This window comes from Neoarius graeffei, chromosome 10 (assembly GCF_027579695.1).
Source record: "Neoarius graeffei isolate fNeoGra1 chromosome 10, fNeoGra1.pri, whole genome shotgun sequence".
In the NCBI taxonomy this organism is placed as follows: domain Eukaryota; kingdom Metazoa; phylum Chordata; class Actinopteri; order Siluriformes; family Ariidae; genus Neoarius; species Neoarius graeffei.
Window position 1 is genome coordinate 22528193 of NC_083578.1, and position 12947 is coordinate 22541139.

Genomic DNA, 12947 nt, shown 5'->3' on the forward strand with positions numbered 1-12947 from the left:
AATTCAGAAATGCATACAGCTGAGGACACATTACACAAAGGCTTTTGACGTACAGTACCAGTCAAAAGTTTGGACACACCTTCTAATCTAATTCAAAAGTTTTCTTTATTTTTATTAATTAAGAGACACTTCATGTCTTAAAGTAACGATGAATGTCGTTTCTCTTTACTTAGCTGAGCGCTTTTTGACATAATATGGATTAGTACAGTTGTGGAATCGGGCTGTTCACTGTAATTTTATTATTTACGATTTGATCTGAAACCCATTAAGGCGGCAAGAAACTAGTCCACTATTTATCTGTTGACGAGGCACATCTGCTAACTGAAAAGCATTCCAGGTGACGACCTCAGGAAGCTGGTTAAGATAACGCCCATAGTGTGCAAAGCATCATCAAGGTAAACGGTGGCTACTTTGAAGAATCTAAAATATGAAACACATTTCGTTTTTTTAAAACACTTTTTTTTCTTTACCACATAATTCCATATATGTCCCATATGTTATTTCATAGTTTTGATGTCTTGTTCTACAATGTAGAAAATAGTCGAAATACAGAAAAGCCTATGAATGAGTAGGTGTGTCCAAACTTTTGACTTGCTGTATTTCAAAGTACATAGCTCAAGTTAAACAAAGGTGTCCTTCAAGAATCCATTATAGGCCCGATCCAATTTATTTTATTTTAACCCTATGAACCCTACGCCATTTTCAGGGTAACTTCACGACCTTTGTTTTTAACCTCTTCCCTTGGTAATTAGAAGAACTAACCGTACACGTTATATCTTGTGGGTTGGGTTTTGGTTTTTTTTTTTTGCATATTTTCATATTAAATTTAATATCAAGGCAGAAAACTTTCACATCTTGTGAAATTATGTTTAAAGATGTATCTCACAATAATATGCTGGCAGCAGAGATATCTTTTCATAATTGCATTGGGGAGATTGCCTGGAATCTGGTGATATAAGAAAATGGGTGAAGAAATTTGTAAAAAATATCGATTACTTTGCAGAAATTTGACCTGGACTCAATACGTACGTGACTACTTTGATATGTACAAATGTGACTAGCTTCAATACAAAGCTCCAGTTCTGCTCTTTGTGATACACGTTTAATATCTATGCAGTGACGAGTTCATGAATAATTCAAACAAGAGTAATGGGTGTGGAGATGGACGTAGAGCTGTACGCAGACGTAAACGCAAAATTTCTTCCCCTCACAAATACTTGATCATATTTTCGAACAACTAGCATCTTTGGAAAGGTCAAGTCGTGCCGTTTCACGTGGTATGCGAGTCAACTAACTGCAGTGAAAACTTTGTGAGCAATTCGACCGAGAACAGGGTAAATGACACTGCTTTGATACGGTTATGTTTTTGTAAAATTTATACATGGATGCATAAATGTCACACTTGCACATCATGTTATGAGGTTTACAAAAGCCAGAAATCGTCGGTAATGATCACTAGTTATACGAGATATCAGGCACAGTGATATGCTTCTGTGTGCAAGCATTTGGCTTCATAAAGACTTTCTTTTTAAACGAAATAAAGCATTTTAGACAGAAACAAGATCAGCTGTGAGCTACTGCTCGCTTGCATACTATATACCCTTGCTCTCGCTTATATCAGAATGCAAGCAATCGAAGGAATACGACCACTTATTATAAATCAAGCAGTAGGGATTTGTAGTTGCTGAGAAAACTGTTACGAAAATTTTGCAAAGCCACGCTATGTTTCGTAAATGCATTAAGCCGGTAAACAGGAAGTCGATGTGCGACAGACCTGAAAACAGTAGACACGGTATAGAACCCCAAGCTGAAGTTTGGTACCAAATACCAAGTGGCTATGATTTGTGGTTGCTGAGAAAAAGGGTGTTTCGGACAGACAGAGATAAACCAGTATACTAGGGCTGTAACAATATGCGTATCGAAATCGCAATACGCAGAGCCACGATCTGTGTCGCGATACAAGAAGGCAGAATCGCGGTACACCCTTTCAAACTTCTCCTCAGCCCAAAAACAGAGGTGCTTCCAAACTTCAATTTATGAATACTTTACTTTTTATTTAAATTACATTTTAAACTTACTTAAATTACTTTTATTTTTTATATCTATTAGTAAGTTGTTTTTTCGCTGACCTGCGACAATCTTCTGCGAGTCACGCAACGTCCACACTCGCCACAGGCAGAGCATTCATTTCTTTTAAGCGGTCGCCATTCTGGTTGCGACGCGGGGAGCGAATCTGCAAACAAGCAGCTCATTGGCTGGCTAGGTGTGCCACAAGCCAATCACAATCACTTGACCGGAAAGGCATGCAGTGTTGCCAGATTGGGCGGTTTTAGGTGCTTTTTGGCTGGTTTTGAACATTTTTGGGGTGGAAAACGTTACAGTATCTGGCAACACTGAAGGCATGTCTGCTTGGGCGGAAGCCTTCTGCGGTAGTTACATTTTGACACGCGAGTAATGTTTCACTATAAAAATTCCGTAATTTCCATCTGTTTTCCGCGATCACAGAAAATCATTGGCCCTATGAGAGTGAGACAGTGAGAGAGCCACCCCCCCCCCCAAAAAAATCTTAACGGATTTACACGATTTGGAAAAATGACTTTTTCAGAACCGAAAAAACCAGAGCTTCCGGCTCAACAGTATTATTTTGAGAAATAAAACAATCTTTGGATATACATTTGTTCATTTTTGCATACATATTACTCATTCTCTGCAGTGGTCTGAATTATTTGTTATTAAATAGTTAATGTAAGTAAGTAAATGTTAATAAGTCAAATTTACTACTTTAAAAAAACATTTAAAAAAATCGTGGGTATATCGAATCGTGGGTCAAAAATCGCGATACGAATCGAATCGTGAGTTGGGTGTATCGTTACAGCCCTACAGTATACCACTACCCCCCACCCCCAATTTGGAACAGGAGTATATATAAAAAAAAAATCTTATCCTGTATCAAAAACATCGCTGTTTTTGATACATTCAGTATATGAAGGGATCTCTTTTGAGTCTGTCTATTTATATAACCGTTCTTCATTATTCGCCTTCATTTATATGAAACAGACACAACGTACTTGAGGTTCATTCGCCTCAGGAACAAATTCCACTGACCCGTTCGACTGGATATCTTCGCTACACTGGATGTTTTTAAATATCTCATAATGAAGCCAGTTGTGTGTTGTTTTATAACTTATGTTAAGTTTTTGTTCATTTTATGTCTCCTTTAGGGCTTTATTTCCGTATCCCACTTTTTGAACCTCAACACAATGATAAATAAAGCTTTCCTCAAGACTGAAATAAAATCGCCAATATCCGCTTCTGCATGTTTCCTCGACCAAAATTTACAAACCTCGACTCCAACTCCAAATGAAAACCATCTGTCAAACATAGTGTGGATATAAATATACAGTTCAAAATAGGCGTATCATAATCCTGATGAGATCTTTAAGTTCTGAATTACTGTATAAACCATACACAGCACTGCTCTCAAGATATGAGATCATTGTTGTCACCTTCATCTTAGTTATTTCTAAGACACACCCCTTTCATCATTATAAAGAGTAGGGCTGCTCGATATTGGAAAAAAATCAATATCACGATTTTTTCAGTAAATATTGATATCGCGATTTTTAAAACGATATTTATACACCTTTTTTTAAAGCCCCGATCATCAACACCCGAGGCACCGGGCCACATTTTTATAGTACAGGCCTCATAGGCTACCTGTCAACCCTTCCCGTTGTACCCTGAAACGCCTTTTACTTAAACTATTTACTGTGCAAGCGCGTACTTTGCATAGGTCCTATCGCCTGCACAAGGCTCACGTTCTCCTCACTCAACATTTCCGATCACAGAGGATGGAGCCACCGCTGGTATTACCAGTGATTACTGCGTAACGTCCACACTGGCTCGTAGCCAGCCAAGGATAAAATCTCTCTCTCACACACACACTACAACGTAAGCTTGTGTGTTGTTAAGACACCAACATTAAACACGCACACACACGGACTGGCCATTGGGAGTAGCGGGAGTTTTCCCGGTGGGCCGGTGGTTCAGTGTGGGCCGGCGGAGAAAAAAAAAAAAAAACAGTTGCGCGCTGGCCTTTAATATGATAAGCAATGTTAACAGTTTCTTTAAGAAACTGTTAACATTGCTTATCATATTAAAGGCCAGCGCGCAACTGTAATAAACAATGTTAACAGTTTCTTAAAGAAACTGTTAACATTGCTTATCATATTAAAGGCCAGCGCGCAACTGTTTTTTTTTTTCTCCGCCGGCCCACACTGAACCACCGGCCCACCGGGAAAACTCCCGCTACTCCCGATAGCCAGTCCGTGTGTGAACACGCACAATATAGAGACAAGTCCTTAAGAATTAACATACATGAAAATAGCTCAGCGGCATGTAAACATTCCCTGAAAGTGTAGGTGGCACTGCGGCTAGATGCTACGTGAAATGGCACAAGGCAAACACCATGCTTCGCTCAGTCAACAGACAAAATCCACGAACCCAGTAGTCCTCCTACTACTGTGGGTTAGTGTTCTGTGGCCAAAAACACCCTATGCACAGTCATTCCAAAACATCCCCACTAGTTGCAGGTTATGTCTCAAATACAGATATGCGTTGTGGATTAAGCGATCTATTTTCAAGCATCAGGCTTCTCTTCCTTCATCTTCCAAATGTGGACTCCGCTATCTTTTTGGCATGTCAGCATTGAAATACCATTTGCAGAGATATTTCACTCGAAAAGTAAAAGCAACACATGATTAGGGCTACATGATTAGCAGGGGGACACCGTTTTAAGCGCACGGAATTTTAAAAACAATGTAATTACATCTGAGTCCGTCTACATCGCGCAATAAACCCGTCCTTAGCAGAACCTACTTCAAAGCATGATGCTAGCTGCAGATGCACAAGTCAAAATCAAATGAACTCAAGTAAACATGCCGCGGCGGGCAACATTAATAACCAAATTGCCTTACCTTAAAACGCTGCCTTGACCACAGGACGACTCGCATTTATTCCACTTAAATCCACACGGTTTAACACATCTAACACAGCTAGCAAGCTGGATATGTGCTAATATTGTTGTGCTTGTTTTCTTCCGTAGATGCCATTTTTACATTACCCAGTCCCACATCCAAAAATATGACGTAAATATATGTTAATTGTATTATTATAACTATTAGCAAGCAAATCAAACAACATATTAACAAATCAATATATCAAATCACCCGACACGTATGAAAACAGAAGAACTGATTTTTTACTGTTGCGGAGATATCGCAGGAGTAGAATGGATGACGTATACAAGGCTACGGTGTGCCTTAGGGGACAGAAGGGTTCGTTTTACCTTACAAATGACAAAAAATCGTTTCATATCGATATTATGAATTTTGATATCGTTTGACACCAATATCGATATCGTGATAAAAATACGATATATTGCACAGCTGTAATAAAGAGGACACTATAAGTTAATCTAATGACCCCTTTTGGCAAGCAAGTATAATGGTAAATAAGCTTTCCTAAGATTTAAGTCAGGGCGGCACGGTGGTGTAGTGGTGAGCGCTGTCGCCTCACAGCAAGAAGGTCCGGGTTCGAGCCCCGTGGCCGGCGAGGGCCTTCCTGTGCGGAGTTTGCATGTTCTCCCCGTGTCCGCATGGGTTTCCTCCGGGTGCTCCGGTTTCCCCCACAGTCCAAAGACATGCAGGTTAGGTTAACTGGTGACTCTAAATTGACCGTAGGTGTGAATGTGAGTGTGAATGGTTGTCTGTGTCTATGTGTCAGCCCTGTGATGACCTGGCGACTTGTCCAGGGTGTACCCCGCCTTTCGCCCGTAGTCAGCTGGGATAGGCTCCAGCTTGCCTGCGACCCTGTAGAACAGGATAAAGCGGCTAGAGATAATGAGATGAGATGAGAAGATTTAAGTCCATCCGTTATATCCAGTACTAATCCCATACCGAAGGGATTACTCTTATTTGGTACTGCACTCAGTAGGAAACATGAATTAGCTTTGAGATTATGAAAGAGCATTTCAAAGATCTATTTAGTCTGCGTAGGGAAAAAAAAAAAAAAAAATCAAGCCATCGTGCATCTGTGTGAATCCTGCATATACAATGAGTTGCTGAATACCTGGCTTTAGCAACCAGAATTGCGAAAAGAATCATGCGAGATTTCCTTTCTCTGCCACATTTTCTGGTAAAAGCTATTAAATTCACAGAACAAAAACACAATGAAACTTTTAGACAGCCGAGAAGAAGCGAGTCTTGGCAGGACACTGTAAAAATGCAGGACATTCTTTCGTTCAGCTCTTCGACTGCTTCATGTTAGCTTGTCGAAAACATAGAAAGGTATTTGTAAAGTGATCCGAGAGGCTTGTGAAACGCCAACGTTCAGAATTCTGGTACATGTCTTGAGAAGCAACTTGACTCAAAGCATCCAGCAAGCTTGACAAAAAAGTAAATGTTGTTTAGAACGGTGTAACGACAGCCAGTGACGCGTTCTAAAGTGCCATATGTGTGGATCTGATGACTCTTGGTTCCACTAAAGAACCTGAAAGTGAAAATAATCTGTTTTCCTACCTAATAAGGGATTCCAGAATAAGGGGAGTCGGGCCTTTTTGGAACTCGAGCTCTTTATAATGCAGAGCCTTGGCATAGGCACGGCATTTAGCAGCTCTCTCGCCCAGTAGCACGATTCCATTATCGTCCCTCAGTGGAAGTGGACCCTGCAATGAAACGGCCGAAAAACAGAAAATAAGAAATATATATATATATATATATATATATATATATATATATATTTTTTTTTTTTTTTTTAAAAAGGATAGTGCAAAGCAGAAGAGAAGAAAACAGGACAGGGCTGTTCAGTCGAGAGTTTGAAACATAAGCAATGATGCGACTTCGAGCACCAGAACAAACCTACCATACAGTGATCTGGTTAGAACATGAACATAAAGAGACGGAAAATAATCTATTTAACAAATAAAGCAGGTGAGCTCTTTCGATGGTTATTGTTCACATGGCTTGCACTGTTTTGCTATCGACTGAACTGTTTTACAGCAGGAACACTTTTTTTTGAAAGAGAAAACTCAAATTACTTCGTTTCGACAGGGACATAAATTTTAGCTTGGTAACCTTGAACTCTTTTCAAAACATACTCGAATCATGTGGCAGCGAACGTGGAAAGGGCATAAAACTTCGGGTCTTTTTTCAGCCGAGCAGTTCAAAGTGCTCACTTTTTCCTCACATCAAATAGTTTTCAATCTTACAAGTTGTGATGACCCCCTGTGGCGTCATCTTAAAGTGTGCTTCCCAGGTGATGTGTCTGTTCATGACCTGTCTTCAGGGGTGGACAGTAACGGAGTACATTTACTTGAGTACTGTACTTAAGTATACTTTTTGAGTATCTGTACTCATCTCATCTCGTCATCTCTAGCCGCTTTATCCTGTTCTACAGGGTCGCAGGCAAGCTGGAGCCTATCCCAGCTGACTACGGGCGAAAGGCGGGGTACACCCTGGACAAGTCGCCAGGTCATCACAGGGCTGACACATAGACACAGACAACCATTCACACTCTCATTCACACCTACGGTCAATTTAGAGTCACCAGTTAACCTAACCTGCATGTCTTTGGACTGTGGGGGAAACCGGAGCACCCGGAGGAAACCCACGGGGAGAACATGCAAACTCCGCACAGAAAGGCCCTCGCCGGCCACGGGGCTCGAACCTGGACCTTCTTGCTGTGAGGCGACAGCGCTAACCACTACACCACCGTGCCGCCCAGTATCTGTACTTTACTTGAGTATTTTTTTGGGGGGAAACTTGTGACTTCACTACATTTGAAAGACAAATATCGTACTTTTTACTTCACTACACTTATATCAAGGCCCTCGTTACTATGAAGCGGCTTTGAAAGTGGATGCTTTTTCTTTTCTAAAACGAGATTGGTTTTTTCGCAGGCCACACTGAGACAGACGATCAGTAATCACTAGGGTCACGTCACGTCCATAGACTGGATAAAATCAAGTTCAGTGATTTCTCAGCAGCGTTATTTGAACACGATGAGTTGATGGGAGAACAGAAGGAGGCGGCTCTTCTGGGGAATGCACACGCACCCATGGCCCATGAACCCATGTTTCAGTTTTCTGAAAAGATTACAGATTCGTTTCGTTTTAAATGTTTGCCAAAAACGAACCATATCGCGGCCTACAAAAACTCGCCATCCAACCTGCAGAAGCATACTGAGGGATGTAAACGTTTTATCCCAAGAGAAAGCTTGCAATGAAGTTGTCTGTGCTTTTAGAGCTAGCAATAATGCTACAATAGCTGTGCAGTCTGGTTAGTCAAATGACTTTCTATGGAACGACCCATATCCGATTTTTTTGCCCATACGCGACCTGTATCCGATTTGTTATTGACAATCTGAACGACACAGATCCGATTTTTTGACGTGACCCAGGCCGCTTGGATATGTGGTCCTAATTCCGATGCATATCCGATATTTTCACATGCGACTGCAGTCTGACCGGACAGGTCGCATTCATGCGACCTACACGTCATCAACAAGAGACAAACGTTACTATTCTGCGTTGGCTAATCCCACCTCTTTGGTGGAAAACAACAACATTTGTACAGTTTTCAGAATTTAAATAGACTTTTATAGAATTGATCAAGCTAATGGTGGATTTGGTAGGGACCTGGATGTTAAACCATCCTGTATTACAAGATTATAAGATTGTTCTGGAAATTTCCAGTAATTTGACACCTTCGGTCTCATTAGTCTGCTGCCCACATTAATCAGATTATTGTGTGAGTTCCGCCGCCGCCACAAAAACCACATCGCCAGGTCTCGCCTCATCTCCATGCTTTAATTGAAAACTTGAAGAGTGCGCTTTTTTTTGTTTACATATTATGTAAATGTGCTTATTACGTGTCAATTTGCGCATGCGGGACACTTTTGGGTCGTTTTCCGTTCATATTGGAGATCGCATACAAGTCTCATATAATTGGTAATGTGAACGGTCTAACAAAAAAATCGGATTTCACAACAAATCGGATATGGGTCGTTTCAGGTTGCAGTCTGAACGTAGTGTTAGTTAGCATGTAAAAATGGAGTTACGCTAACAAGAATAAGGTTAACTTATCTGAAGTCCTTTCAGAAATATGTTTGAGCATGATCTTGCCAAATAAACAGGACGTAGAAATCTTTCTTTTCTAGTAGCGTGAGCTACCCAATATGATTTCGAGTTTGAAAAGTGTTTGCTAGCATGTCAGGTGGAGTTTCACTGACTAGCTAGCTTAACGTTAAACCACCATGATGGCACGGCATGCGTTCATATTTTGTGGATTCACATTTCCGTCTTTGGTAACGGCATTAGGTTTTGTAAGCGCTGTGGCAATAATACAACGATGCGTTGACAGAAAATGTACTTTTAATACTTAAGTATTTTTAAAAGCAATTACTTTAACTTAAGTAAAAATTTGACTGGACAAACTTTCACTTGTATCGGAGTAACATTTGACCAGTGGGATGTGTACTTTGACTCAAGTAATAAAGTTGGGTACTTTGTCCACCTCTGCCCGTCTTTTCCATGCAGGTAATTAGTGGCAACTCGATACACCTGGGTTCGATGTACTGAGTTTGGTAAAAGCCATCTTCAGAGTCATTCTCTCGCTGGCTGCCGCTCTGTCTTGACTGCTTCTCTTTCTCTCTCTTCCCTTCTCTCCTTTGCTTGGTGATGTTACTTTAGTTTATTCCTTATGTTTTGTTTTGCACCATACAACACTGGCACACATGTCTCTCACTCATCCACATCCCACGTCACTGACTCCTGATTATCCATTTCATGTTGTTTAAAATACAATTTGGCTTCTTGATTTTGTTGAATTTGGATTAATAAAATACTTTTGTGAAATGTTTATGGTGGTGAGTCTCCCTTTGTTGTGCAAAGGTCGTAACAAACGGGGGCTCGTCCAGGATTTGAACCCAGGCCCTGGGTTCGGTGTACTGAGTTGCCACTGATTACCTGCATGGAAAAGACAAGTCATGAACAGACGAATCTTTAATCTTTTCAGAAAACTGAAACATGGGTTCATGGGCCATGTGTGTGTGCATTCCCCAGAAGAACTGCCTCCTTCCGTTCTGCCATCAACTCATCGTGTTCAAATAACGCTGCTGAGAAAATCACTGAACTTGATTTTATCCAGTCTACAGTATGGACGTGACGTGACCCTAGTGATTACTGATCGGCTGTCTAGATGACACCACCTGGGAAGCACACTTTCAGATGACACCACGGGGGGTCATCACAAAGTTAACAAGTACAACACTCAATTACAATCAATAAATAAATAAAATAAAATTCGAAGAAAGGAGAATTTGTTGCCACAAATAGTAACCTTCTCATAGAACCGTGAGTTGGCCTAGTGGTTAGCGTGTCCGCCTCTTGATCGGGAGATCGCGAGTTCTACACATGGTCGGGTCATACCAAAGACCATCATAAAAATGGTACCTGCTGCCGTCTGGCAAGGCGCGCTGCAACACAGATGCGAGTAGGGAGTCAAACTCTCGCGGTTACCAGAGGACCTGTCCCCCACTGTAAGGGCCTCTGCATGCTCTTGCGACAAGGCTTTCGCAGATAGCTTTTCGCAGACAGTTGTAATTTATCGTTGAGCGGGGAGTAATAGGCGTGCGCGATGTTATTCACCGCCACAATGCAAGGGGGCGCGAAGTCGCGAAATCGCTAGGAGTAGTTGGTGGGTGTGGTTAGTGGAGTGTTTATCCTCCGGTTACTTATAATGACAAGAACTGGAGTCGTATAGATGTCCGTACTTCCTCACTTCCTCGATCAACCGCTCTTTGTGCTGCTCCATCTTCGCTCGTGTTTTTAAAAATGGCGGTCGTGAAAACAAAACAAACCGGGAAAGTAGGGAAGCGGAAGTGCGTGTACAGCGGATGTAGAGTGGACCAATCAGAGCCCTCTTGTCTGCGATGCTGTCTGCGAGGCTTCTGCGGTGGTCACAATTTTTGGGAGGTGCGCGCAGAGCGTCTGCGAAGGGGGGGGGGGGGGGGGGGGGCTACGCAGACGCCATCTGCGACGCCATCTGCGAGGACTGCGTTGTCAGCATAAATTGGCCTTAACCCTCACTATGTAATAGGCAAGAGGCCGAGGGCTACGGAAACGGAGATCGGCGCCGCCCTATGCGCCACTTGGTGTGGGAAGGACTTTGTTGTTTGTACCTTTTCATAACTATAAATCAGAGGACGCTTTAATGCAACACTTGCTCGTTCATACAGTTTCCCAAATCAGCCAATCATGTAGCAGTCGCGCAATGTATAAATTAAAATTGGGTACATACAGCTCACGTCAAACATCAGATCAGGCAAAACGTCTTTAACAATGACACACTGCCTCTCCTCCCAGTCCTGTAGAGTTTGCACTGAACTACCCATTTATTTGCACAGCCACCTTTACGCACTTTGCTGCACCTTTTTTTTTTTTACTATTTACACTACCGTTCAAAAGTTTGGGGTCACCCAGACAATTTTGTGTTTTCCATGAAAAGTCACACTTTTATTTACCACCATAAGTTGTAAAATGAATAGAAAATATAGTCAAGACATTTTTCTGGCCATTTTGAGCATTTAATCGACCCCACAAATGTGATGCTCCAGAAACTCAATCTGCTCAAAGGAAGGTCAGTTTTATAGCTTCTCTAAAGAGCTCAACTGTTTTCAGCTGTGCTAACATGATTGTACAAGGGTTTTCTAATCATCCATTAGCCTTCTGAGGCAATGAGCAAACACATTGTACCATTAGAACACTGGAGTGAGAGTTGCTGGAAATGGGCCTCTATACACCTATGGAGATATTGCACCAAAAACCAGACATCTGCAGCTAGAATAGTCATTTACCACATTAGCAATGTATAGAGTGGATTTCTGATTAGTTTAAAGTGATCTTCATTGAAAAGAACAGTGCTTTTCTTTCAAAAATAAGGACATTTCAAAGTGACCCCAAACTTTTGAACGGTAGTGTACATCCTTGTTTTTAATTCCTTGATATCTCTTTACTTTAATTACTTTATTATTTCACTTTAATTACTTTCTTTTGTTTTTTAATGTCTTTATTCATGTTTAGGTTACGTTGCTGGAGGACTCACAGAATAAGAATTTCATTGTACCGCGTGACACTGTCTCGAGTACACATGACAAAGTTGAATTGAATTGGTCGGGCTGGTTGAAATATTTCAGAAAGTGCTGCTCTCCTGGGATTTTCACACACACAACACTTTATCGAGAGTTTATACATTATGGGGCACAAAAAAAAAAAAAAAAATCCAGCGAGTCTAGCACTACGTTCAGACTGCAACCTGAAACGACCCATATCCGATTTGTTGTGAAATCCGATTTTTTTGTTAGGCCGTTCACAATACCAATTATATGAGACTTGTATGCGATCTCCAATATGAACGGAAAACGACCCAAAAGTGTCCCGCATGCGCAAATTGACACGTAATAAGCACATCTACATAATACGTAAACAAAAAAAGCGCACTCTTCATGTTTAATGATTTCTTTTTTGTTTGTTTAATTATCTGGTTAGTGTTAAAGTGTGAGGTCTCGTGTGTGTTTTTGTTTCTGAACTGAAATGAAAACGTGTAGCCTGGTAACGAGGGTTGACTCCTAAATGTCTCTCTAATTTCTATATAAGTGCACTACATGTTACTAGGAAGTAATGGATTTTTAAACTCTATATAGTGCACTCGAGCTTCAGTAGGCAGTCATTTGGGATACGGCCGCTGTGTTACCAAACTCTTAATTCAGGCTTAATAATTTGCACATATTTATTTCGTCATATTAATAAACTTTTTCTACATTTTTATAATTATTTATTTAGATTGTTTATAGCCAGCTGAATTCTGCAACTTCTCTCAGCGCTGGCTCAA

General features: G+C 41.1%; 1 protein-coding gene across 1 annotated transcript in view; it reads right to left on the bottom strand.

Annotated features, from left to right (window-relative positions):
- Positions 1-12947, bottom strand: part of mtor (mechanistic target of rapamycin kinase) — a 267396-nt gene that overhangs the window by 152106 nt on the left and 102343 nt on the right. The window contains exon 29 of the mRNA XM_060931539.1: positions 6579-6724. Coding sequence (XP_060787522.1) covers positions 6579-6724 — 146 coding nt within the window. The remainder of the gene's footprint in view (positions 1-6578; positions 6725-12947) is intronic.